The sequence below is a fragment of the Notothenia rossii genome (assembly GCF_949606895.1).
Source record: "Notothenia rossii genome assembly, chromosome: 4".
NCBI classification, from domain to species: domain Eukaryota; kingdom Metazoa; phylum Chordata; class Actinopteri; order Perciformes; family Nototheniidae; genus Notothenia; species Notothenia rossii.
Window position 1 is genome coordinate 82,714,103 of NC_136902.1, and position 27,814 is coordinate 82,741,916.

The window sequence follows — 27,814 nt, forward strand, 5'->3', positions numbered from 1 at the left end:
TTTGAGACTGATACGTCAGCATCCACACAGAGCCTTCTAGATAACTGCGGTTGTAATTGTTATCAATACAAACTAAGAACACTTAACTGGCAAGACAACTGCTAAGGTTGCATGTTCCCTGATACTCAAGCCACTAAGCATATTTTTATTATGGTGAGCGTCACTAACATTTAAACAGGCAAAAAGAAAGCAAAGCTGTTGATCCTGGGGATCCTAAAGATTCAGGACAGTTGCAAACTGCTTAAGGGAAGTTAATCGGAGCTAGAACGTGGAATGGACTTCACCCAGACCTTTCAAATACTACAAGTCATCAACAATTCAAAACTAAAGTAAAACAATTATATTTGCAGATTACTCCAGCTAACAGGTATTGGATATTCCCAGTATTGCTTATATATGTATTCGCTTTTTTCTTGCCCTAATTTTTGTTTTATTTATTGTTTTTTTTTTCTCCAGTTTTCATTGGTTTTCTTGGTTTCTTTGTACTCCTTAATTTCTATACGTTTTTGAGGAAATAAATGCCATTATTATTATATTGATGCTAATGATGATGCACGGGAGGGCTACTCCCCATAAGCTATGCTTCAGCCCTCCCGCTTCTACTAATTTTGTTCATTTGTGTGTACGAATTATACGTTTTTGTTTTTGTATGATTTTAGTAGAATAAATTAAAAAAAGAAAGAAAGTTCTTCACTGACAACTAGTTTGTGTCACTATCACAAAGATCTCAATAGCAACAGTTACATAAATCTAAATGATATTCTAACATGTGATAGGATTTTGTGACACTTTACTAAAAAAAGGGAACTTCTTTGATGCTGATAAACAACCAGTTTAACAGTGACCATCAACAACCAGACAGATGTGGAGTAATTGCCTGAAGCTGATAAATATTTAATCAGAAAATCACTTGATCAGGCCCTGGCTGAGGTTCAAAGGTCATGTCATTGTTCCAGCTGCCTCCATGATGGAGCACTGCTCTCAAACCAGCAGGGGAGGTTATCTCAGCTGCGAGCAACAGTGCGGAGCTCTCTCTCATCTTCTTCAGGATTTCAGAAAGCTATATCCAAGTCTTCTTGAGTGTATTGAGGTGGTTTTGCAATGTCACATCTGTTGAGGTCGGTTTAATACAGATATTTTTGACCGGAGACCTGGTTACAGAGTGTCACTGCAGGTTGTATCGCTCTGCGGGTTGTACAGCGGGACATCAAGAAAATCCACCCTGAACTCAGATAACCTAAATATTAGAGGAACAAAAGAATAAGGTGCCGTACATCTGTATCCAGTACAGTCACTAAGGGATATTGTTTAATTCAATCAAAAATACTGACAAACCCTCACGTTATCAGACAGTAATGAGGACAAACTTGGGCTACTTATTTGCCAACAAACATACAGTGAGTTGTTGCTCTGATAGGGAACATTATCTTCTGCCTTTATGATCCTGTGTGGCAATTTGCTGCTTTTTAAGATAATGCACTGTAGTTAAAGTGCAGAGTTAAACGTTAGGCCCTGCTGACGTGATAGGAACATGTGACACACCTCTGAAAGCTCTTGCAACAACAAATCCAATAATAATCTGTTTTCGGTGCAGAGTCTTTAAATGATCAACATATTAATTGAAAGTGTAATGATTACTACAGTTTGAAAAACATTCTGCATTATGTTCCTTCAAAAAGAAAACTGCCAGAAAAGGCCCTGTTCCCCGCTAAATGTATTATTCTGTAGAGATACAGATACTTATATATTAATACTAGATAGTACAGATTTATATTTTACTAGAAACAAATTGCTATCGTAAGGCATCTTAATCTTCACATGTATTTTTTCAGTAGGCTTAACTGTTCAAAGCATTTTTTTAACAATTAAAATCCTAAAGGCACTAGTTTGAGTATTTTAAAGGTTTTAGGACTATTACATACATTGTTTAATACTTTTGAAAAACGAATGGAACCCAATAATTAGGAGGGAAAGAATTTGAACACAATTACTTGGTTTCATTGCTTTTCTCAATTTATAACTATCCACTCTTAATATAACTGGAGGCTGTGGCTCAGTGGATAGTGTGATGTACTTCGAATCAGGGGATAGCAAGTTCGAGTCCCACTGCAGTCAGCATGTCGTTGTGTCCCTGGGCAAGACACTTCACCCCAAATTGCTTCTGTGGGGATTGTCCACAGTATTGAATGTATGGAAGTCGCTTTGGATAAAAGCGTCTAACAAATTACATGTAATGTAATGTAACCAGGAGCATTGAAAAAGAACAATGAATACAAATTGAAATAGAGATGTAACTACCTAAACAAAAGAACAATGATTTGAAATGTTAACATTTAAAAAGGTTAACTTCATGCCTACTAAAACAAACACTTTAGGTCATGATACATGTTTGAAGTGCTAAGAGAAAAATGCACACTGCAATCCCACATTAGGACTGTGTAATATTGTGTGTGGTGCGTAGGTGTTGAACATCTGAGTTTCAAGGCCTGTTTGTAATGGGAGAGCTACCATTGCCCAAGATGTAGAGGCCATTCACCCGTTTACCAGAACCAGAACGCCCACTCAAGACAAATATAGTTGAAGTGATTTCACTTTACTGAACCCGTGCATGTCAAGGATTCTGGATCACTATTTCGTATTAATCATTATTTGTATCTGTTTTTAATTTGTTCTTTTTATTTTTGTAATACTTTTTACCAGAAGGAAGCATGTCTAAAAGAACCCAATATGTTAGAGGGGAGATAATATAAATGTTTGGCATGAGGATAATTGAAAATAAAAATAAAAAAATCCTGCCAATCACTTAATGAATTAAAAAAACATAAACACAAGCTGCTTTTTAAAAGGTGGTGTTCCACAACAATACATTTAGCAATAATTATATTTTGCAACGATGTTTGCAATATTTCTTATAATTTATAAGTGTAGATTTAACAATACAAAAATAAGTTGTTACAAAGGTGAAACAACTTGCTGTATGATTGGCGTTACATTAGCCCTGAGAATTACTTGTATTTACTAAATGTAGTGAAGCACCCCAGCTTCTATGTCAGAGAGGTTGACTAGAGACATACTTGTCACTAGAATCATTCATGTTGCATCTGTCCTCCCCTCGCCTGCTCTCTTTCTGGGTAAAGAGACTAGGACGGTCATACTATTTATTTATTTTTATTTGCAAAATATAGGTGAGCAGACAACAATAGATTGCATGAGAAGATGTGACAACAATCTGATATCACTCCCTGGCTCCGGGATGGGACAAAGGCATTATTTAGCAACACAGTGTTAATGCAGCCCCCAGCTGTGCATGAGGGGCTTTAGGACAGAAGGTGCCCTTTTGCCACACCGCAGGGATCCTTCCAAGTAAAGACACATGCAAAACAGATCACCTTTTCGCTTTGTAAAAATAATCTCACTCCCACTGAGCTGTTTTACACACATTTTAAAAGGATATTTGAATTTCAAGTCACAATTATGACGCTGTTGTGATAATTCGGTTTTATATTTGCATTTTAAGAAAAACTCTCTTCTCCAAACGGATTAGCTACATCTCTATGGAGCTCACATGTCAACTAAACTCTGATATTTTCAGTGATAGTTTAAGAAAATGGCCGTGGTTTCTAAACAAAACAGTAAATGCTTCATCTTTACTTCAATGTGCCTCCTGAGGGAGACATGACAACAAAACTAGCTGCTGCATTCAAAACTATTTTACGATATTTCAATAACAAGTTATACATGCTTATTTAAGGCAAAGATGACTAAAGCATACTTCCCCTATCAAAAGAACAAGATGACAGTACTGCTCAGCATAAAGGTGCTTCTTCAGTCCTAAACCACAAGAAATAAAAGGAGGATGAATACAGTAGCCATGACGCTAAGAGAACTTAAAAACCTTTGAGAAAAGCTAAAAGATAAATAAATTTGAAATGTAGTGACTGTATTGATAAAACATTGTACAGCAATTGATGCTTTCAGGTGCAATGCAAAATAGTACGCGCATTCATAGGCTATGTATTCAATCATGTATTCATGTAATATTGACTTGACTAAATGTTACATCTGAATTTTGTGCTCATATTGGAAAGTTATTTTAACAGTCATGTGGTCTTTTCCCTCAAGTCAAGTTTAATTAAAGTCACTTCTGTGCTATTTGTGCTATATATATTGCACAAATAGCAATAGCTATGTATATACCGTTAATAACTGCAATATATACCTGGCTACTAAATCCCAAGAACTGTTACAGCATGTGTATTTTGTAAATTGTTTAACTTTTTAATTTATTATAATATAACTGTAATACTTTTGTATGCATGTAACATATGTAACATATATAACATTAAGCTATGTTTGGCTCTTTTTCTGCTGTAACAACGTACATTCCCCCTCTGCGGGAATAATAAAGGTATTCTGATTCTGATTCTGAACACATTTAATTGCTTATCCAAAAAGTTAAGAAAGCTTAAAACGGTCACTATGTTGACGAACAATGCATTTACGAGGGCACTTGAACGCCTCATGTGGCTCAGCCAGTCAGAGACGTGCCTCCATCGTCAACAGGAAGCGGGGGAAGCGTCCTTGGAGATGTTGTTGTTAGTGCTGTAACTTTAGCATCTTATGCCCCTATGCGTTCACAATGTCTTCGTTAAACAACTGAAAACAAGTCGCTATTGCCACAGAGGCTCATAAGAAACCGATTAAAAAGTTTGGAAGGTAAATCACCTTTGATGAAAAAGCTTTTCTCTAACTACTTAGCTGGATGAGCTAATGTTAGCTAGTTGAAGTTAGCTGAGATGCTTAATTAGCTTATCGAATTTCCCCCGCATTACTGTCCTTAAAATGATTTCACCTCGATGTTGTTTTGTTTATAGAGATGCGAATGTGTCTGACTATTGTTTATCACAGGCTTAGGACTTAATACTAATCCCTGCCTTTCTTTGTAGAACAATATAGCTTGCTAGATTCATTGCTAATATTATTAATGCTACTTCTAGTTAGTCCATCCATTACTGCAACATGAATCTTACGGAACTATGGTCAATAATCATTTTACAAATTGTATACACCACACTTCATTTTACAGTGCTAAACTTATTTTATTTTATAAATACTGCTGCTAGTTACTGTCCACTTGAATGTGTCCTTTTGTAAATTGTATATTTTTCTATTTAAAATACTATGTGCATGCCTTTTTATATAATAGTGTTGTTTTTTCTTCGTCTCTATATATACTTTGCTGTACCAACATACATTTCCACTATGTGGGACGAATAAAGGAATTCTGATTCTGATCATGAATGAATAAATGTGCTAATCTTGATAGCAAAGCATAATAGAAAGACAGAATATTGTCGCAGGGCGTCTTTTGAACAGCACAATGATGATCTGAGCCTTTATAGCCACAGTATTATGTACAGTATGTCTCCCTTTTCCTGTACCATTCACCCTGTTGTGTATTTCTCTGCAGTAGCCATGACTGCAGCTGCTCTCATCGGAGACCAGCTGATCCTTGAAGAGGACTATGATGATAATTATACACCTTCTGAACAAGGTACACAGTGGTGAGGGTACTATCTCGGGGATGCATGTCCTTTAAGATGTCATAATGATTGACTCACTCTGTCTAGATTAGCTTTACCACAGATACTGTGCTACAATAAAACAGGAAAAGGGCGAAGATCATATATACCAAACAACAAGTACCCAGGAAGGTTTTACACTGATTATTGATGTTGATTATTGATTAAAGAGACACTTCCTGCCTACAACAAAATGAAAGATATGCTGTCTATTGCTACTTTTTTCACACTACTTATTTATTCAATATCTACATTTTGAGTTTCATCCCCTCGTAAAAAAAAAAAAAAAATAGTTACAAAGTGCATTACAAGATAAAATTACAAATAATAGACAAGCAATCATAAAACTTATACGACATTGTGGAGGGACTTTGAATGAGAAAAAGTTAAAAACAACAATATTAAATAGTTTCACGTATAAAATAAAAGTTAAGATAATGACTTGCTTTAATGAGCTGTTAAACCTACTAAATGCTCTATAATATCAACTTTTACATTCATTTTGTCTCATATCACTCTTTCTCCTCTCTCTCTCATCAGAGATCCATGAGTACGCAAGAGAGATTGGCATTGATCCTGAAAGGGAGTCGGAGCTCCTGTGGCTGGCCAGGGAAGGCATTGTCGCCCCTCTCCCCCCCGAGTGGAAGCCTTGGTGAGAGAGGGGAGAGTTACTGGATAGTAGGGCCAGAGCAGCATGAAAACATTATTACATTATTAAAACAACCATATTCAGACATCATATCTGGTGCGGAGCCTGTAGTGTTACTCTTAATCTAAATTAGAGTTAGAATTGGAGGGATGAAACCCTCTTTAATGGTCACACATGCAGAGCACACAGACATTTGTTCTCTGCATTTAACCCATCCTAGTACCAGGAGTCTAGTGGGCAGGTATTGTACAGCGCCCGGGGAGCAATGGGAGTGGGGGGGGGGGGGTTGACCGGCGCCTTGCTCAAGGGCACCACGGCAGGGCGCTTGAGGTGAACTGGGACCTCTCCAAGTAGAAGTCCACACTCCATATTTAGGTTGATTCGGGGACTTGAACCGGCGACCCTACGGCTCACAGTCCAGAAAGTGGTTGTGAACAGTCTTGGTGTCCTAAGTGAGGCGTCAGATACAAGCGTCAGATACAAGCATTCCCATCAGCGAGTTTGATTGGTTGTAGTGTGTTTAGCCAATATCAAGTTTGTCTCCTTGACCACTGATTCTTTGAAGGTGTTTTTGAAACCTGAAGGGGGAAATGCTAAATAACTATCTTTTGTCAGCTGCAGTTAAATGCCTAACATTGGACTCACTCCACTACACATCCATATCAAGTAGGTCCTAGATCAAACCAGTTTAACATATAGGTTAAAGGGTTTGTATTGGATTGATGGACCAGCAAACATCATATATTTTTCTGTATAATATTATATATTGGCCCTATCGCTCGAGCAAATCAAATACCTGTCCAACCCTTTCTCCCCTCAACTGAGAGGCTGATGAAGATGATATCATTTGATGTTTGTAAACTACTAACTATTGAGTCAACCAACATGATTAGTTTGCGTGTCAGTCATTAAAAAAGAAATCAGCTTTAATTCTTTATGGCCTGACAAATCTGTCAGAAAGAGTTTGATTAAATGGTGCAGCGTTTAGTTTCAGGGATCTATCCATACCCATCTTCCCAGTATTTCTTATTTCTATCCTGCCTTAGTGACCCCCCAATTCTCTCCCACAGCCAGGACGTGACGGGGGACATCTACTATTTCAACTTCTCCTCGGGACAGTCCACGTGGGACCACCCCTGCGACGAGCACTACCGCCGCCTGGTGGCCCAGGAGCGCGAGCGCGCCCAGCTCACGACCGCCACAGGAGGTGGAGGCGCGAAGAAGGACAAGAAGAAGAAGAAAGAAAAGAAGGAGAAGAAAGAGAAAAAAAAGAAGGAGCCGCTCAAGACTCCTGGAGTGAGTGATATTTTCCCACAGATTTCTTTTTGTTTTTGTTGTTTTGTCCTTTAATCCACCTCACCTCACCCTCACACCTCGTAAGCTATTTAAATGAGTAAATAGGCAAAAAGATGACCAAAGACAACCATCAACATTTTCTGTTTGAATTGATTGGCGTTGCTAAATTCTCTGTAATGATGCGTTTGTGTACACTGTGTAAAACATTATCATTAACATCGAACCATGAAAAGCTGTTTTTAAAATGCCCAACCAAATACAGTGAGGATTCTCAATGGAATTCAGTATTCATTAAGTGTCTTTAGCGATTGAAAAATGTTAGGTCAGGTTGCTCAGTTCTCTTACGGTGTCTTTTTGTCCCACAGGCGCTGAGTTCCTCTCTGGGACGCCTACCGTCCCCTCTGGGCAGCCTGGCTCCTCTCAGAGGTCTGGACGCCCCCGGCCCGGCCCCCCTGTCTGGCCCTGCTCCCGCTCTCCGGCGCACCCTCGGGAGCTCCGGGGGACTGGAGCCGCTAAAGACATCGCTTGGGGTAAGATCCCAGGTCTATAAACGGACTGTATTATTCACCTTTTTAATAAAAAAAAATGAGAATTCATCACGTAAGACAGAATACACTCACACGATTATTTATTTGGCCTTAATGCGAGAAAGCCTTATTCTTTATAATAGCATTATTTAAGATTGATATAGATGTTTCCCTTGAAAGGATGTGTGACCTTTCTGTGATGCAATAATAATATAATGTATAATATATAATGGTATGGAATATAATGGCGATAATATCAATTTGCTCATAAGACAATGATGAACCCTAAAATGAAATGTTGATAATGTTATTTACATACATAATGCCTACTCCCAAACCATTACACTTGACTCTGTTAGTAAACTCTTTGTCTTTCTCTGTCAGAGCCTTCGGGGCAGTGGAGCCTCGAGTGTTTTGGGAAACAGGAAGGAGGAGCGAGTGTCCCTCACTCTGCCTGGCTTTGATGATGATGAAGATGATGATGACAATGAGGATGAGAAAATCTCAGAAAACGAGGTGCAGTACAACCTAAAGACAAGTTTAAGGGTTAAAACCAGAGGGTGTCAGTGACATTTTGTGTGAGAATTGTTTTTATATATATAAATGAAGAAAGCTCTTGATGAGCCTATGCTGATGCTAAAGGACCATTTTCAATTCTTTACCAATCCATAGTTATTCATTTACTTTAGCAAAACCAAAGGCCCTGAACAAACAGAACTATTAGGGTGCAAAAGTGCACTTTAGAAAAAGAAAAAAAATGTCGAAATATCCTACTTTGAGCTTCTTGTGATCCAAATGATTATGATGTTTTACTTTTTAAAGACCGGAGTTAATAAAGAAAGTAAGGACAAGGTATTCTACATTTCAGATTTCTGTCTCCTGTAAAGTAAGTCAAAGGTCACCCCTCTGATTCTCACTTCTCCAATCCAAGACCAAGCAGGTACTGGCTGTTTTATGTATGCTCTATTTCCCTTTTTAAACACATTGTGATCTTTTTCAGCCAAGTCCTCATGGTTCAGACCGGTTATTGAAGAACCTTCACCTGGACCTGGACGCACTCGGAGGAGGCCTCCAGTATGAGGTAGACACATTGATTTGCTTTGTACAGCACTGATTCCACTCTATTTCTTTTCCTTAACATAATGGAATAACAAAAATGAAAACAGCCGTTGATATATTCTGTCTGATTATTTCCTTCTAAAGAAATAACATGGTGCCTTTTCTCTTCCATCAAGAACATTTCATTTAGCTCGATTCCATGTCGAATAGGAGAGTGTTTTTTAGTATTAATCTGTTTTTTCTTGTATAATGGTTTATCACTTCCTCTGTAAAGTTAAAGTGTTTGGTGTGTGTGTGTGTGTGTGTGTGTGTGTGTGTGTGTGTGTGTGTGTGTGTGTGTGTGTGTGTGTGTGTGTGTGTGTGTGTGTGTGTGTGTGTGTGTGTGTGTGTGTGTGTGTGTGTGTGTGTGTGTGTGTGTGTGTGTGTGTGTGTGTGTGTGTGTGTGTGTGTTTGTGCTCTAGGACAGTGAAGCCAGTGGCGGAGCTCCAGCTGAGGAGAGGACAGAGCCAGAGTTGCAGGACTTGGCTCTATCAGGAGACCACAGTCCTGAACCACCCTCCCAACAGGTACAAAAAAATACAGCATACACACACAACCCACTTTCCCACCGGAAACAAAACCCACTGACCCACAACTCAATCCTGGGACAAATGACTCTGCAGTAGTCTCAGGTGGAAAAAAAGAACGGCATATTTGTCTTCTTGCAATGGGAAATGAGTCCATCCAGTTTAAGTATTTTATCAAATATAATATGCAATAAGTATTTTTGTGCTGCTGAGAAGTCCTGGTATTCAAGAGGCTTAATAAATGATCCTTGTTTTGTACAGATCCAACCATGATCTTTTTAATACATTTTTCATTGATAATATGAATAAATCTTAAAATATATCCCTCAAATATTGCAAATCATATCACACTCAAAAATAATCCCAATTAATTCCAAAACATGCAGTTCCAGTAAAAATGCATCCATTGATCGCGGTACTTTAAGACGTTTATAATGCAGGATGTAGATGCTAGTTCTCATTAGCCGCTTTCACACCAAATACTTTGCCGTACTTAGTTCCCAGCACTTCCCCCATGGAACTAAAGAGCAGATCGCGTTCACACCGGAATAAGTCCCTGAGGGAAGATTACGCAAATGAAGCATGAAATGATGCCGCTGACTTCACTTCTTCTTCTTTTGCTTTGGGTTTACTGGTAGGCCGCAAACAACTTCACGGCGCATACTGCCACCCGAAGTCCCCGGCCGGAAGTCCCCGGAGTCGGGGACTGGCTTCAGTAGAAGCTGCTGGGACTCCCAGCAGCTTCTACTGAAGCCTTCCGAGTAAATCGCCAGAACACCGACACCTCCTCATCTCCACCGCTCCCATGTTTTATTTTGTGTTCCCATAAGTTATTCTCTCTCCGTTGGTGCGCGGGGCTAATGCTAATAATGCTAATTCCAGCAAATAAAATGGTGGCTTCACAAAACGTTTTCGAGTTTTACGGGCCGTGGTTTGATATTCGCCCAGCCAATCAGAAATTGGAACTTTCTTCTCCCCAGGAAAGTACCACCTCTCTAGCAGGCACTGAAAAGGGGGGAAAAGTTCTCATGAACTAAGTTCTCTTTTTGGTGTGAACGCAAAATCCCAGGAACTATCGGAACTAAAAGGGAAAAGTACCGGGAAAAGTACTCCGGTGTGAAAGCGCCTATTGTTTTCACACCTTCTCTGTGTGATAGTTACTTCCATAGTGGACATTTTCATTATGATTGTCTCATGTAATTGTGATTGTAAAGCATCTGTTATTGCTTCTCTTTGTCTCGTGTGACCTCTTTGACCTTTGAACCTCTCACCTCTGGGCCGTGACCCGGTGTGTTCCTGTAGCTGCTGTGCTGCTGGGATCTGTCCTACGGCCACGGCTGTCACTGTGTCTTCCTCTTTGTCCTGCTGTCCTCCTACTGTCACTGTTACTGCTTTGCTGTCTGAAACTTAGTCAGGAGTTATCGCCAACAACACTATGAACACTATAATTTCCCTTAGATTTGTGTATAAGCAGTATCACTCCCCACTACTGCCATAAGATGTCAAGTAAAGTCTGTCCTAGTCCATAGATATTTCACAGTCTATATATTACGTATAATAATTCGTAGTATTGCATTTATTTATTTTTCTAAAAATGACTCAACCTCTAGATGATTTAGCCAAACTAAAGTAGATGTTTTTGTGTTTTCATCAGCACATTATGACTTTCTGAAAAGCTCAAATAAGGGAATCACATATATCAGACAAACCTGCTCCTGCTCCTGTGTGTGTGTGTGTGTGTGTGTGTGTGTGTGTGTGTGTGTGTGTGTGTGTGTGTGTGTGTGTGTGTGTGTGTGTGTGTGTGTGTGTGTGTGTGTGTGTGTGTGTGTGTGTGTGTGTGTGTGTGTGTGTGTGTGTGTGTGTGTGTGTGTGTGTGTGTGTGTGTGTGTGTTTGAGCATTATAGAGACCCAGAACAACAACATGTGTATGGTTTTCTGTGTCTACCTGCATGGGTTTATTTGTGCATCTGTCTTTTTTAATAATCCATGTGTTGGTTGTCTAACAGGGCTCATTTTGCCGATCCGCCAGTTTGCATGCAATAATAATAAGACCACCCTCCCCCCCCTACAGTCTTTCAATTTGGGGTTACAATTTTTGTTGTCTGCCTCCTGCCCTTACGTGCCCTCCTCCACCCTTTCTCTCCCTTGTGTCTCTGCACGCCTTCCTTTGTGCCTCTGTCTGGGACGGACGGACTGTTCTTCCTCTTCCCCTCCACCAAGGAGTCTCTGAGGGGCCGCCACCTCCACCTGTCCTCACTGAGGGGCAGCAGAAACCACGTCAGCGAGGAGGTGGCCCGTCCTGAACAGGAAATAGAAAAAGAGTTAACTGAGGTGGTGGAGGAGGAGGAGGAGGAGGAGAAGGAGGATGTTCAGGTAGAAAAGGGAGAGGATGAAGCAGGGGAGGGAGGGACGGAGGAGAGAAGAGGTGAGGAAGATAGGGACGAGGAAAAAGTCAAAGAAGAAGTGGATGAGATGCAGGATGAGCAGGGAGGAAGTAAAAGGTCTATAGAAAGCAAGAAGGAGTTGGATGAGGAAGAGAGCGACGAGATAGAAGTGGAATGCTGCGAAGGCGGTGATGAAGAGTCCGAAAACATTGAACACAGTAAACAGCAGGAGAGCAATGAAAGAGAGGAAAGGGAACGTGATAAGGGCTGTTGTGCTGAAGGGGAGAGTTTACATAAAGAGAAAGAAGTGGTGAAGGAAGAGGTGCAAGCAGAAGAAGAAGATAAATATGAATTTGAGGACGGTAACGATGAAGATTTGGAGAAATCTTCCAAAAGTGGTCAAGATGTTGGAAGTGAAAAGGAGGAGAAAGAAGGGGGTGAGCTTGAGAAAAGCGTAGATATCGAAGAAGGGCAGGAGGAGAACGAGGAGGAGATAGATGGGGAAAGGGAGAAGGAGGAGGAGGAGGAGGAGGGTGAGAACGAGGAAGCTTTGGAGAGATGCTCCCTGAGCCAGAGGGAAGTGACAGAGAGCGACGAGGTAATAGAGAGATGGGGACAGAGCGCAGGAGGAGAGACAGAGGGGGAGGAAAAGGGGGAGGAAGAGGACGTATCAGAGGTCCAAAAGCCCCAAACTGCATCGGAGAGTGAGGAGGAAGTCGTGGAGGTGTTTGAGACCGGAACGGCTCTGAGTGATCCTAAAGCGCTTGACCAAAAGAGAAAAACTCTCAGTGGCGAGACGGACAATGGGACAAAAAGGTCCCTCACTCCTGCAGAGGTAGGGTTCGGTGTTCTGTGTGCTTCCCCCAGCCAAACCACACACACATTTCACTTCCTGACCCCAACCCTGATCCTGCCTGATCTCTGCAAGAAGGCGCATGTAGCTCCCAGAATCCACCGCCTTAGGGGCTCATCGCTCACACACTGGGACATCATTTGGTAAAAGGACGCTGCATTTGAGCCCCTGAGGACTGGATTGGAAAGTGCTGACCCTTTATATTTGGCAGTACAGACTTTCCTTTTGCTTTTAGATTGGTCTTTTATTTTCAGCTTTTTCACCAGACCACTTTCTTCCTTGGCCTCCCCCAATGTTCAGAGTCTGCTTGTTTCGCTTACAAACACTGGACCGTCTGATTTGGCAGCCTTGTTGTTTGTGTTTGCATGTATGCTGTTGCTTTCGCCTTTTTGTGACGTGTTTGTCATTTGGAAATCTCAGCATTCTTTGATGCTTAGTGTTGCTTCTGAAATTTAGTTTGCCATTGTTCATTCATAACTTTGTGTGTGTGTGCGTGTGTCTGTGTGTGTGTGTGTTATGGTAGGAGTCTGAAGCCAGTGAGAACATTGAGGAGGCTTCATCCTCCATAGATGTCAAGGTACTCAGGTCATGCTGTCACCACCCATTCTGCACCATTCATTCATTCATTGGTTAGGGTGTTAATTGTCAAACTGCTTTGAATCCTTAAGCTTTCCGAAAAGATGCTGGACCTGTCCGGCACTGTGAGTCCTCTGGAGAGGGAGGAGACAAAAGAGGAAGAGAAGAAAGAAGGAGGAACAAAGACAAAGAAGGCAGAGGTTGCAAAGAGGTTGGTTGTTTTTCTTTGGTAACTTCTGGAAATAAGAGTCCGTGCTTAACTTTAATTGCATCATCTCGTAAAGGGGTATTGTCCTTATCAGGTTTTTTATAGTGTTTCACCAAAAATTGGAAATTCATGATTTGATCAATTTTTCGATTTCCCCTAAAATCTCAATAGAGAGGCGAAGTCCCTCCCTTTCCGGTGACCCCCATGGGACCTTATTTCGGAAAAAATTATATATTGAAGTCAATGGAGAGAGAAAACGTATCTTTCGATCCCGTTTGAATTGTGCCACGAATTACACATATGATGTTTGTCAATCTTAAACAATAATTTCCATGTCAAAAAAGTCACAGTTTGTCGTAAAACAGTTGAAATATAAGACTATGAAAAATATGCAATTAGAAAGACTACAAATCCCAGAGTCCCGGTCCCGCATGCTGGCTCTTACGGAACCGACTAACTCCCCTTGTGTGTATGTACAGCTCTCAACGTGCCCAGACTTGGAGTGATTTTCACCTCTTTTAATACTTTTCACCTCATTCTGAAAGAAAGAAGTGAAATGTGCCAACGTGACGGCCGTCTTGGTGTGTGGTGTGAGATGGGAAATGTAGTTCATCGAGCGTTTCACACAAACAAATGTGTTACTTCACAGTTTTACGACACATTTTTATTTTTTTGACTTGAAAAATTATCTTTTAAATTGACAAACATCATATGTGTAATTCGTGGCACAATTCAAACGGGATCGAAATATAATCTTTCTCTCTCCATTGACTTCAATACATAGTTTTTCCGAAATAAGGTCCCATGGAGGTCTACCGGAAGGGGAGGGACTTGGCCACTCTATTGTCATTATTGTGCCACACATTCTTGGCACACAAGTCCCAACTAATGAATGTATATCAACAACTGCTTCAAAAGGGACAATCATTCGTGATACAGAGGGCTTCATACTCCACTAGCACCCCCCCCCCGTTGACATTCGTGATACAGGGGATGCGCACCTAGCAACATCTCCAGGTGCTCCTTTGAGAACCAGGGCAAAAAAAGTTATGTGCAGGGCTGCATATAAACTCTTATGGCCAATGGTACAACTTTTCTTTGCTTTGCTATAAGAGTAATACTTTTCTCCCTCTTCAGGATTTTGCAGGATTATAGCAAGGACAACCGTTCAGCGTCTAAAGTGGACCGATTCGTTCTCCACCAGTCAAGCGCCTCCCTCTCAAATTCTTCTCTTTCGGAGCAAGGCGTCGGGCTCCATCCAAAAACGGAAAGCCTCGGCACCTCTTTGGTCATACAAAGGCCGGAAACCTCCAGAGGCCGGCTGTCCCGCACCCCCAACACCCAACAAGACGATGATGAAGCCTTCTTCAAAATCCAAAAGAGCCCAAGGGAAGAGGAGCTAAGCTGGAGAGTCAGAAGGGACAGAGAGAAGAAGGACAGGGAGAATGAGGAGGAGGAGGAGAGAAGGAGAGAGGAAAGGAGCCTGAAAGAGAGGAAGGAAGAGAGGGAGAGGACTAAGGCTGACATAGAGGTGACGAAGGAGAAGGAGGAGCTGAGGAGAGAAGAGGAGGAGAGAAGGAGAGAGGAAAGGAGCCTGAAAGAGAGGAAGGAGGAGAGGGAGAGGACTGAGGCTGACATAGAGGTGACGAAGGAGAAGGAGAAGAGAATGCTTCTCCTTCAGGAGGAGCTGAGGAGAGACGAGGAGGAGGAGAGAAGGAGAGAGGAAAGGAGCCTGGAAGAGAGGAAGGAGGAGAGGGAGAGGACTAAGGGTGATGTAGAGGTGGGGGAGGAGAGGGAGAAGAGAATGCTTCTCCTCCAGGAGGAGCTGAGGAGAGAAGAGGAGGAGGAGGAGAGGAAGCTGAAGGAGGAGCTGAGGAGAGAAGAGGAGGAGGAGGAGAGAAGGAGAGAGGAAAGGAGCCTGAAAGAGAGGAAGGAGGAGAGGGAGAGGACTAATGCTGACATAGAGGTGACGAAGGAGAAGGAGAAGAGAATGCTTCTCCTCCAGGAGGAGCTGAGGAGAGAAGAGGAGGAGGAGGAGAGGAAGCTGAAGGAGGAGAGTGAGGAGAGACTAAGGTACGCATGGAGAGTAAATCACACGTTGCCGCCTAAACTGACCGACATGGAACTAAAACAAAGCTGTCCAATCATTTATTTTCTCATAAATGCTTGTTTTCCCCCAGTGCTCTGCGGCAGCGCCTCCTGTCCAAGAGGAGAGAGGAGGAGGCCACGCTGAAGCAGGAGTCTGAGAGGACGCCGGAGGAGATCAGAGAGTCGGCCAAGGAGGAGAGGGAGAGACAGCAACGCAAACTCAGGTCAGAAAGAAACAGAAACACTTCTGTGCAGAAACCACCGGGAGGCTTGATGTCTCCACTGTCTGTTCATTTGTCTTCTGTTACTCCACATATCCTCAAACCTATTTATGACTACCGTACACTAGGGCTGCTCAATTCATCCTATTTTAATCACAATTACGATTATGGCTTGCAACGATTACGAAAACAACGTAATCGAAATAAAACGATTATTTTTTTATCATTATTATTACTTTTTGTTTTTATAAAAAAAAAATTGTGGGTTTTTCAGTTGAATTATACTTAAAGTTCAGGGGAATCAAATGTTAAAAACATACTGTTCACATTTTTTTTCTCCAATAAATGGATGTTTTCAAAGTCAATGAATAATCGCATTTAATAATCGCAATTACAATTACTGACCCAAATAATCGAGATTATGATTTTTGCCGTAATCGAGCAGCCCTACCGTACACAGTATTTAGTCTACTGTACAGTACTTATTTGTATATTTTGTTGAAATCATTCTATCTTACTTCAACTATTATGTCTATCGCACTATTGTATCATTTAAGTAGATTGTATGTAGCATTGTTGAGGAGCCTGAGACATTTAATTGCCAACAACAGCAACAACAACAACAACAACAATGCTGTGACTTTTGTGCATATGACAAATAAAACCTTTTCTATCCTTTAGAATCCAATGTCTTGTTATCAAACTTTGAAAACAAGGATAGCCGATGACTGCCAAGTGTCATATAATAATTACTTATTTTATACTCAGACATGAAACCATTTGACAATTCCTGCTTCAGTTTGTATTCCATCTATTTAATGGAACACTGATGTGTTTCCTGAGCCCAGGGAGGAGAGCGCGGCCATGCTGAAGGAGTTACGCATCGCTCTGGAGGAGGAGCGAGGAGCGGAGCGTGACAGACTGGAGGCGCAGAGGAGGCGGGACATCGAACGTCTCCAGGAAGAGTCTGAAGAGGAGCTGCAGGCGGAGAAAAGGAGACTCCAGGGAGAGAGGGAGGAGAAACTGACCTCTCTGAAACACGAGGTAAATGAGGATGATGCTGGCACGCTTGTGGCCAGATCCTTTCTGATTTCAATATTATGTAGCCATTCAAATGTTTGTTGTTGCACCTGCCTTGAGACTACTTCGCTCAATGACTAATGAGAGATATCTGATGCCTCACAAAGTGAAGCTAAAGCTGAACACAAGTACCAGGAGCCACAGAGATATACAGACAGGTTGACAAGCATCTGTTTGAAACTACATTCAAATAAAGTCACTGTTATTAAAGGGAAAACGTGCCACTGATCAGTGTTGATGTTGACGCAACATTCCTGAGTTTCAAGCTTCAAAATCTGTTGGCAAGTTACTCACCCTCTTCATTACACATGAGTTTGACTTGATGTTCTTTTAGTTGTTGTGTGCAAACAGAGATCGGGTTATTGGTTAATACGGTGCCGTTGGTCAAGTTGTGCTTTTGGTACACATTGGCATTGGGCAGATTAATGATCTATCCACATGTGTGTCTGAATCTGTGTTTACACTACTTTGTCTTTATAAAGGTTAAAATCACAGAGCGGAGGAGGGAGTTCATGAGTCCACGTCCTGAACTGCAACTGGCAGAGTACCACCGAGAGGTGGGAAGACACACACACCCTCAGAATTACATTTGTTCCATTCAGGGCCGGCCCTAGACTTTTGGGGGCCCTAAGCGAGCTCTCACTCCCTCCCCCTAACTCTAGCTCGTTCTCACTTCACACAACACGGAACCAACTTTTGTCTAATGATGTTAGCATAAGCACACATATTATGTAAATAAGCATGTAAACACCGTGGACCTAACATCCTCTAGGGGGGTCCTCACCTCATCTAAGGGGGGATTGGGGTCATGCTCCCTCTGGAAGATTTTTGTTTTAAATATTGAAGTTAAAAGCATCAATCTGCTGCACTTTCAGAGAAAAATTAAGGGATCTATGGATACATCTCTCAACACCCATATGAAACAGAACTGTAAACAGATTTTTCTTTATGGATATTTTACAAATCACTCCCCTTTTAAACTGTATTCTTGTTTTGTCATATAGTATTTCAAAACTGTTTTTCATTTATTCTCTCTGGCTGTCCATCTCATAATGTTCACATAAAAACTAGCTGTCAATAGGAATATCATTCAGAAGAATTATAATTTCATGCAAAAATCTGTCACAAAAAGAGGTTGCACATTTACATTCAGGTGTTGTTATGGCAACGTCAGTGGCCACACGGCCACATTTACTGCTGCAAATACATTCAAACATGCTGTCGATACGTAAAGCAGTGGCATGCCACCATTTCAGCTGACTTTTTCTCAGAAATACTGTCACATAACATCCATATATTTCAGTGCTAGGTTGATGCTTACCTAAGCTAACTATGAAACACTTTAACTGACAGGACTCAGGATCAACTGTGTACTGTAAGGTAGCTTCGAGCTTCATGTCGAACAGTAAGTCAACATTTCCCAGAGAGCTTTCTTTGAAATCACCAGGTAACGCTAAAACACTTTACATTTAGGTTGTATGACAAAGTGTTTATTTAATATATCTGGCTAGCTATTGCTACTTGCTAGCGGTTTAGCTTACCCCCGCTATTCAAAGTAACGTCAACGTAGCTGTAATTTCTCCTGGCTCAAGTGCTGGCTCTGGGGTTGTTGTGTGAGCCACCACTTGAGAATTGTCGTCTTTTTTAAGAACAAATGTTCTTATGTCCATCTTCAAAAACTCTGAGTCTGAGACTGACAGTTTATTTTACACATTGTCACAGCTCACAGGATAGGTAGGCTACCTGTCAGCCATTAAGACAGATGTTTATTTCCATTCAACTCTCTGGTGATTGGTCTGGTGTCTTGCCTCTGTTGCATTCACTGAACACGGGAAATTACAATCCTGCCGTCCTCTCTAGTGTCATGATGAGGTTCAGGTAAAGCACGGTTAATGTATTATATGATTGACTCAATAATATAATACATGACTTTGAGAGTAGGCAATCTAGGCATATTAACAACATTAATTAAACATATTTATCAAGGCGACGGTGCTAGGGGGCCCTCCGCTTATGTCGCTTAATGGGTCGGGCCGGCTCTGGTTCATTGGTTCTGGTACATTGACACAGATAAACATCTATTTCTGGTGTAAATGGACCATTTCTGTCTTTCATTCTCTAGCTAGGTGATGTTCTCCAGGAAGTGCGGGAGGAAGTGCAGCGTGATCACGAGAGGAAGCTGGAGCAACTGAGGGAGGACCACAGGAGAGAGATGAACAGCATCCGAGAGAAATACATGGATGAGGTGAGAGAGGGTTCACAGTTCACTGCTCTTGCATGGGTCAAAACAGTAGAATATGTTGAAATGAGTGTTTAAAGAAGTGTAACATATTTTTGTTTCCAGCATCAACAAAGATCTTCAGGCTCTAAAATACAATAAATAAGATCCACAATTTGTCATTTTTTAAAGTTTGTTTGCCTCAATGCAAGGAACAGCTGCGTCCAGAGACCTTTTATTTTCAGATTGTCCGTACGTACGTCCATGTTTGGAAACCAAATATCCCAACAATACGTGAAGGGTTTTCTTATACTGTACATTTGGCACAAATGTCCTCCAAAGGACAGAGGCCTGTACTACGAAGCCGGATTTTCGCTTAGCGACGCTGGTTCACTTCTTACCGGGCTAGATCTCCATGGTAACTTATGCTGAACGGCGCAGGTTAGGTTCCAGGATAAGAGATCAACTCAGTGAAAGCACTGCCTGCTGACCAATCAGAGCTCAGTGTGCAGAGTTTAAAGCTATCCAGTCATATTACAGAAGAAAGGAAATACAGAAAAGTGCCGTTGCACGAAAGACGGCCGGCAAAAATCAACTGACTATGTGAACGTGAAAATGTATAGAATATCATGTTCAGAGCAATCTGACTATTATAACATTAGCGTTAAGAAAGCTTACTTAAATATCTGCCACAACATAAGTAACCGGATCAGAGTAACATTACCTACAGCCTGCGGCACTGTGAGTGCAGACTTCGATGTGTCCTGTAGTGGCAATTTCTTATATTACTTTATATGGTAAAACCAAAGGATGACATTATGCTGAGAAACTGTTTGGGTCAACTCGACCTGTTGTATCACACGGTAGCTTCCTGCCAAGGTCGTACCTGAAGAATGCAGCTCTCCCTATGAGAGCATTGTAAGATAACAGTCAGGAGAGAGTCTTATCTCTTTTCTTCACTGCACAGCAACAGTCCTCTATAAAACACACACACACATTTACCTCCTGCAGACTACTGTGTACTCTGTGAGACATGTACCTTTGAAGCGCTTCAAATTAAGAACCAACAAGACAACTCTGTTTGCTTTCACCAGTTTATTATTGATTACTCTCATTGTACATCTTTACAGTATTGACAAGTTTAAAATATCCACAACAGTCCCATTATCAAATCATATCACATCATAATGTATCATATATTTCCTTATCTGAGTCAGCTTCTTGAGCCGTATCTGGCCGTGCAACACTCACAGTGTCACATACTGTATGCAGAAGTATTATTTTAAGCAACACATTAATGTACGCATTCAAACAATCAAATGTTGCTAACCCCGCCCCTTTCATGTGAACGCGCACTCAGCCGGACAGAGAGACCCTGGCTTGAGTTACCGAGTTGATAACCAGTGTCGTAGGACCGCTTAGCGAGAGCGCGTTTGTTTTGGGTTAGGTAAGCCGGGTATCTCAAACATATCCAGGGTCTGTTGAACTGGATTCGTAGAACAGGCCTCAGGTGTCTATTACCTCACAAAACACGGTTTTGAACAAGAAATGAAATGCTAATTATGACCGTTTCACATAAAATAATGAAGTGATGCCATTTTGGACAGACATGGGTGTAAACTGCAACTTGTCAAAGACATACAACAGTGAAGTGCTTTTTATTGCAATTACAAAATGTTGCGTTTGTGTTCCAGGAGACGGCGCAGAGGACGCGCTTACTTTCTTCACTGCAGGAAGACCGAGAGCAGCTCCAGGCCTCGCATGCTGTCCAACTGGAGAAACTCCGCTTGCAGCTCAACACACAGATTCAGAAGACACAGCTGACACACTCGCGCAAGGTGAGACCAGACAGATACACACATTTGAGGTAGAGCAAAGTGAAGCGTCATCAACACTATATTCTAGAAATGAATTGTGTTCATTCTTCTTTTAGGAGTCAGAACTGGAGGATCTGACAGATAAGATGGAGCTGAGAGCCAAAGAGCTGAAGAGCCAGGAGGCCATGCTGCAGAACAAGGTCTTTACCTCATACTGCAAGTACTATTCATCATTAATACACTAACCCAACACCTAATGGTGTTATGGTTTCTGTCTCTTTGTAGGCAGCAGATCTGAAGAGGAGGAGGAGGAAACTTGGGGAGGAAGAAGAGGAAGTGGACAGGCAGATAGAGGTAAGACATCCAACGCTTTCCTAATAAAAAGAACAATATTAAAACACTCAACCATCTCTCCCCACGTGTGTGTGTGTGTGTGTGTGTGTGTGTGTGTGTGTGTGTGTGTGTGTGTGTGTGTGTGTGTGTGTGTGTGTGTGTGTGTGTGTGTGTGTGTGTGTGTGTGTGTGTGTGTGTGTGTGTGTGTGTGTGTGTGTGTGTGTGTGTGTGTGTGTGTGTGTGTGTGTGTGTGTGTGTGTGTGTGTGTGTGTGTGTGTGTGTGTGTGTGCGTGTGTGTCCAGACCTTACCCCGGCTGATGCAGGAGAGAGAGCAGCTGACGGAGGAGCTGGAGAGGATGAGAGAGGAGAGGCATCACGCCAGAGAACTCCTCCAGAGAGCCAGGGAGGAGAAGAGTGAGGCCAAGCAGGGGGAGGAGAGGCTGAGGGAGGAGGGGGAGAGAGCCAGGGAGGAGAGCCGGAGGAGCAAGGAGGACAAGGGGCGACTGGAGAGCAAGGTGGCGCTGCTGCAGGAGAGATGCGACCGTCTCACTCGCAGGGCCAGGTACAGTTTAAAGGTCACCTATTATGCAAAATCCACTTTCTCACATCTTTTACACATAGACATGTGTCCCCTCTGTGTAAAGAGACTCTGGAAGTTTCAGGAAAAAAGATTGGCTCACTTTTTGTCCTGATCCATTTCTATAAAAACCTTTCTGAAAATGAGCTGATCAGATTTTGGCCACTTTATGATGTCATAACGATTTTTTGGCATGTGTAACAATTAGCCATCAGGAACCAAGGTAACCCCCCCCACACCTTATCACCTTATCTCCTCCTAGAGCACCACTGTGTTCTTTTTAACCAAATATCTCTCAGAGGGGCGTGGGGAGGGGCTCCTTATTTTCATCTAAAGTAACAGACAGAGAATCAGCACTTTTGAAACAGGTCTGAAACAGAGGGGATTATGGGATGCTGCAATGATCTGTTTGGTATTTCGAGGCCAAACATTTCAGAGACATGTTCTTTATATATCTGAGACCTATAATATACTGATGAAAAACAGTATAATAGGGGACCTTTAAATCAGATGCAGGAAACCCCAACATCCTGTGTGTTTCCACCTATGGGGTTATTTATCTGAGGAGAATGCAATGATTTAGATTCTTTTTGTCCAATCAGTGAGCTGGAGGCAGGCGAAGGAGTGAGTGCCTACCCGAGAGCAGAGGCTAAACGGGACAAGAAGAAGGCAGAGAGATCTGAGGTCACAGCGCCCCCCAGTGACAGGAGAGACTCCCCGCTGCATGTAGAAGACCTGGATGACCCCCCCCTCTCCCCTGTCCCCGACAGCACCAGCAGCGTGGACGAGTAAGGACACGTTGAATACAAAGATAATACACATTTTTGGCTTTTTTTGTATTCAAGGGGGTACATATGTTGTCATGGTTGCTGATGGACCATAATATTGATATTTTTAAATATGTGTGATTTTAGTGCCACAGTAACAAATAGTGATTCACTTATTAAATAATTATGCTATGACAACTCCTACTTATACCAATAACATATAAAAAAGAGGGCTTTCAAACTTCTCAAAGACACATTACGCAACTGTTGAATTACACAAAATAGAGAAGTAATAAAACTGTTTAAATGGAAGAAGAGAACATCGAGCAATATGTTAAAATATTTTTTTAAACATGTGTTTTGAGTCACTTTGTGATTGGTGCATTCACAGATGTGTTGGGTATTGACAGTATATTGGCATATTTCATCATTTTATTGTTTTTAGGTGTGTTTACATTTTATAGTGTTACATTTATTGAGGGCAAAAATCACAATACTCTTAAGAAATTCAGATGTCATTGCTCTTTGAATATACTTGCATAATTAGGCTATCAAGATTAATTTTATAGTGGCGTAAGATGGTCTTAAAATGACATTAATGCTGACACAACAATTATTTATGGGACAAAATATCATCCAGCAAAATAATTTATCCTGACTATTCACTGTTGACCAGAAAATCCTAGTTAAAAAGGAAGTCCATGGGTACAAGCAATGGTGGACTGGCCATCCCCCCCCCGTTGACAATTTACTAGCGGAATTGACTAGCGGTACCGAAGTGGGCCGGTCGTGAGTCCCGGGCTTATTTTTAGTCCCAGTCCGCCCCTGGGTACAAGTGTGCCTCATCTTTCATCCCTTTGTGTCCAGTGTTCGACGCTACATCTCCTCACATGGCGAATCCATCCAAAAAACCAAACAGTTCCTGGATAGGGAGAGCAGCCGGCTGATGGAGAGACAGGCAGCTCTGCGGGCGGCCCACAACGGCTCCTCCCAGGACCCCAACCAGGGAAGAGGGGTGACTGAGGAGATGATAAGAAACCTACAGCAGGTACTGAATAATACTTAGTGTAATGAGGGCTGAGACGGAGTTGATTTAGAATAAGTGCTAAGTGCAGCTCCCTCTTCTCTGTCCTGTCAGGAGAGCAGGAATGTTCTGGAGCTGCAGCGGACGGTTCAGAGGGGGAACTCTCTGCTGCGGAGGAAAGAGGAGCAGCTCCAGCAGCTGGAGGGCTCTCTGGCTGAAGAGGTGTGAGACAACACTCAGATAAAGAGATGTTTCAGTTTAGAGCTTGTATGTTTTCACTGCAGTCGACTCCAAGAGGTGAACCTGTACACCTGTGTAGTCGCAGCTGAGGTTAACAATTACAGCTTATAAGGAATCTATAAACATTAATAAAATATAGAAGTAGAATACTTTTGTTTTATCTTGAATTTATTCCGCTGCTAGTTAAAGTAGCTTTTGCACATCGGAGTTAGCTTGAAATAAATTATACAGAGATGTCTGCAATACCTTTTGTACCAAAGCTTATTACAGTTAAACCTAATTTCTTCACAGAATAGGCATTTTGATAGACTTTGTGTACTTTTGTGCTTTTTTAAGAATAAATCCAAGGCATATAATACTTATTATTAACTGCGCTTTGTCGTGTTGCCTTCTCTGTTTAGCCGCTGTTTGAGGATCTGTCTCGGCTGGCAGGAGAGAGGAAGGTGACCTTTGATGTGACTGACTCTGACCTCAGCAGCACGTTGGACCCCCCGGACAGACCAGGTAACACACCGTGACAGTACCCCCTTCTGTGATGCCTGAGGTCACTTCCATTTTCGGATTCCTTCTAGCTAAATGTCACAATTAAGTTGATAGGAGGGTCTCAGGATTCTTCCCGATCAGCAGAATCAGTCACGCTACAAAGGTTTCCCAAATGTTCCCCAGACATTATTCTCTGTAATGACTGATATATCAGAATATCATTTCACGTACACTGTTTCTCTCTGTCTCTCTCTCCCTGACTCTCTTATCAGAAGGTCATCCTAATGTCCCGGACAAAGTGCAGGAGTTAGCAGAATCCCTGCAGCAGATCTCAGGCCAGCTCAACAGCGTGCTGGGTGCACTGGGTTCACTCGCAGAGAGGCAGATCGCCCCTCCCTATACACACTTCTCTCTGTCTCAATCTCACTCATCCCCAGCTCCCCCCTCCACCTCTGCCCCCGTGTTCCCCCAGATGCACCCCCTCGGCCACAGCTCCTCGGTCCCCCCTCCATCGACGCCCTGGAGCTGGGCCTCCCAGGGCTCCTCCCCAGCCACGTCTTTCTTCAGCACCCCCGTCAGCAGTGGGCTGAGGGCCTCTGATGACCTCATCAACAGCCGGTGGAGCCAGATATTCCCCGGTACGCCAGCAGACGCCTCATTCTGCTCCATGCCACATGAAGCTTTACTTGCTTTTTCTAAGACACGTTTCATAAATCTTGGGTCGTTTGATCTTCATTATCACTTTCTTGAAAAGTAGAAGTGTTTTCTTGAACATCATTTAATACATTTTCATTGGTTTTACACCTTTTTTCAAAACAGTTTTCACTGATCTCATATAAAGACCTATAACTCATAAGATCAACTTTGAAAGAAAGAACGAAACATATTAACAGTTGATAGAAAGCACCCATGAGAAACTGCTTTGCATAATGTTTGCAGAGTTTGCACACGTGCTATATGATCAAAGAGGTCAAATGCACATCAGGATAGTAAAAGGAAAGAAAAGACCAGCCCATAACAATACAATGAATTCAAAGTGGTTGTTTTTGTATGTCTAGTCAAATCCTCCACTGTTTATGCATACAACTAATGTGCCTGTTTTGACACATGCTATTTGTATTGACAAATGACACAGGCATATAGCACAAACTAGGGACTAACCTGTTCAAATTGATAGCTTTATTTTGATATCCTTTGTGAAATGAGTGACTGAAACAATATATCCATTTGAACACATGGTGTGTTGTTTGATGGAAATGTTCATTTGGTTGCATGTTTGAAATGTTGTGTGATGATTATTGAACAAACAAAGTCAGTTCAGTCTTGTGTGTAAACCGCTTTGATATCTTCGGAGTGGACAAATGTGTTGAAGCAAAGGTTTATCAGACTTATTGTATGTGTAAGTTGTGGTTGGTCCTGAATAGTTGTTTCTGTTCTCCAGGAGCAGCTATGGATCCACTCGCCTCCAGCACCATGGGAGCTGCCTCTGCGTACCCATCATACACTCCTGCTAGGTGACCTGCTACACTGTGCCTTTCAATCAGGCTATAGGTTATATACACATCCTCACTGTCTTTAATGTACCTACAACAATCCTAACACTGTGTGTCTGTGTGTGAAGCGACCATGGTCGGAGCCTGCGGTCTGTGCAGAAGTCTGTGGAGGTGGACGGCCAGCGGCTGCAGGGCCTGATCGACGGAAACAAGAGGTGGCTGGAGATGCGCAAGAAAGACACCAGCATGTATCCTTTTATCACACACACTCACACACACATACATCATATCAGTATTGTTGTTTAATTAAAGAGCGCACAACCCAGTGTCAAATTACAACCTGATCTCAATACGACATACAGTATAGTCTGACATGCTGTGTGTTTATACCACTTCAATTTATAAATCCCTTACAATGGAGTTTGGAACTTACAAAAGGCAGTAACATCCTGGTATTTAGTGAAAAAAAGCAAATCAGGTTTTGATAAAATGTATTATATTTGTTTAACTCTCTCTTTTTACATATTCTTTACTTTCTTTGCTATTTCCCTACCCTTTTAGTTTATTTGTTATGTATCTTTTTGCTATTAGCACAAATCGAAACAAATCATCCATCAAGCATTAATTCCTCTTTTTTGCATGACATCAGACTTGCAAACCTTTTGTTTATTTAAAAACATATATATTGGTGCAAACCATAAGCAAACACACCATCTGGTTTAAAGGTCACCATTGGTACGTGTGCGTTGAGCAATTTAGAGGACTGTTGCTAAGTGTCTCTAACATCTCCATGTCTTTTAACCAAATGTTCTTTTCATATCAATGTTTATTGATGTATTTTGGACTTGTTTAATAACCTTTTACGACTTCACGTTATTGACATACACACTCTTGTCGAACGTGGTCTTTAACTGATTCTTCCAGACCTCTGTTCACTCGCTATCGGGCTCCTTCCACAAAGAGCAGCCTGGTGCAGCTGGGCCTTGACGATAACAACCAGATCAGAGTGTATCATTACTGAGGACATGACACACAGGTCAGTGCTGTTGCACTGTGACTGTCCTGAGGACTTTGGAGCGTTACTAACTGACAGCTCAGCTTTGTGACGTTTACACGCGGGGTGAGTGCGGCGGAGAATTCAGGGAGAAATATGTCACAGAGGACTGAGGACCTTTATCCTCCACATGATATACGGCTTAAAGCACTTCCAATGCCACGTTTACAGATTACAGCTCCATGCCAGACCTGGGCCAAACTGTTTTTAAATGGTTACGTTTACTTTAATGTCTAGACCATGACAAGGAATCATTTACTGAACTATTTATACTTGTTTTACTGAGACCATCCCAAACACCATCCAGTTTATCTCCATGTTGTGAACCCCCACTACAAAGTAGAGCTTTTAGCTGCACACAGGTCAATATTCATTTCATGTCAGGTTACATTTGTATTTATGACACTCCTTTGAAAATGACTTCTAAGTTCTAAGTGTATGTTTTAACTAATTATTTTAGATATGGTTGTTTTAGTATGTCAGAAGCCAATCCACTTTTATTTTACATTTGTTGCTTTCTGTATGAATGTAAGATAGAAATATATCCTTTGTGCGTATTTATGTGTTGATAATACTGTATTTTTGTATAAAATATTTTAATAAATCTACTTTTATATATATTTTTGTTTGTGTTCTTTCCGTTATAATCAAATCCTGACAACCTCTGTTGTCTGCTAGTTTCTCTTACTTCCTGTTATAGTGATTAACTGTAAATATTG

At 41.7% G+C, this 27,814-nt stretch overlaps 1 protein-coding gene across 6 annotated transcripts; it reads left to right on the forward strand.

The window, feature by feature from the left end:
- The first annotated feature begins 4,553 nt into the window (after window positions 1-4,553).
- Window positions 4,554-27,713, forward strand: cep164 (centrosomal protein 164). 6 transcript variants are annotated; one of them, XM_079679631.1, is made up of 28 exons: window positions 4,554-4,716; window positions 5,471-5,554; window positions 6,123-6,234; window positions 7,302-7,527; window positions 7,893-8,057; window positions 8,439-8,570; window positions 9,055-9,135; window positions 9,575-9,679; window positions 11,900-12,898; window positions 13,440-13,493; window positions 13,585-13,703; window positions 14,838-15,773; window positions 15,881-16,012; window positions 16,858-17,053; window positions 17,572-17,646; window positions 19,212-19,334; window positions 21,002-21,145; window positions 21,241-21,324; window positions 21,410-21,478; window positions 21,760-22,019; window positions 22,637-22,822; window positions 23,669-23,849; window positions 23,940-24,047; window positions 24,467-24,569; window positions 24,821-25,186; window positions 25,990-26,062; window positions 26,170-26,289; window positions 26,966-27,713. In XM_079679631.1, the coding sequence occupies exons 2-28, from the start codon at window positions 5,476-5,478 to the stop codon at window positions 27,060-27,062; spliced, it is 5,325 nt and encodes a 1,774-aa protein (XP_079535757.1). In that variant the 5' UTR covers window positions 4,554-4,716; window positions 5,471-5,475; the 3' UTR covers window positions 27,063-27,713. The 6 variants fall into 6 exon arrangements, with proteins under 6 accessions (XP_079535757.1, XP_079535759.1, XP_079535758.1 ...); XM_079679633.1 differs by having other exon boundaries at window positions 24,824-25,186; XM_079679632.1 differs by having other exon boundaries at window positions 5,474-5,554.
- The last annotated feature ends 101 nt before the right edge of the window (window positions 27,714-27,814 follow it).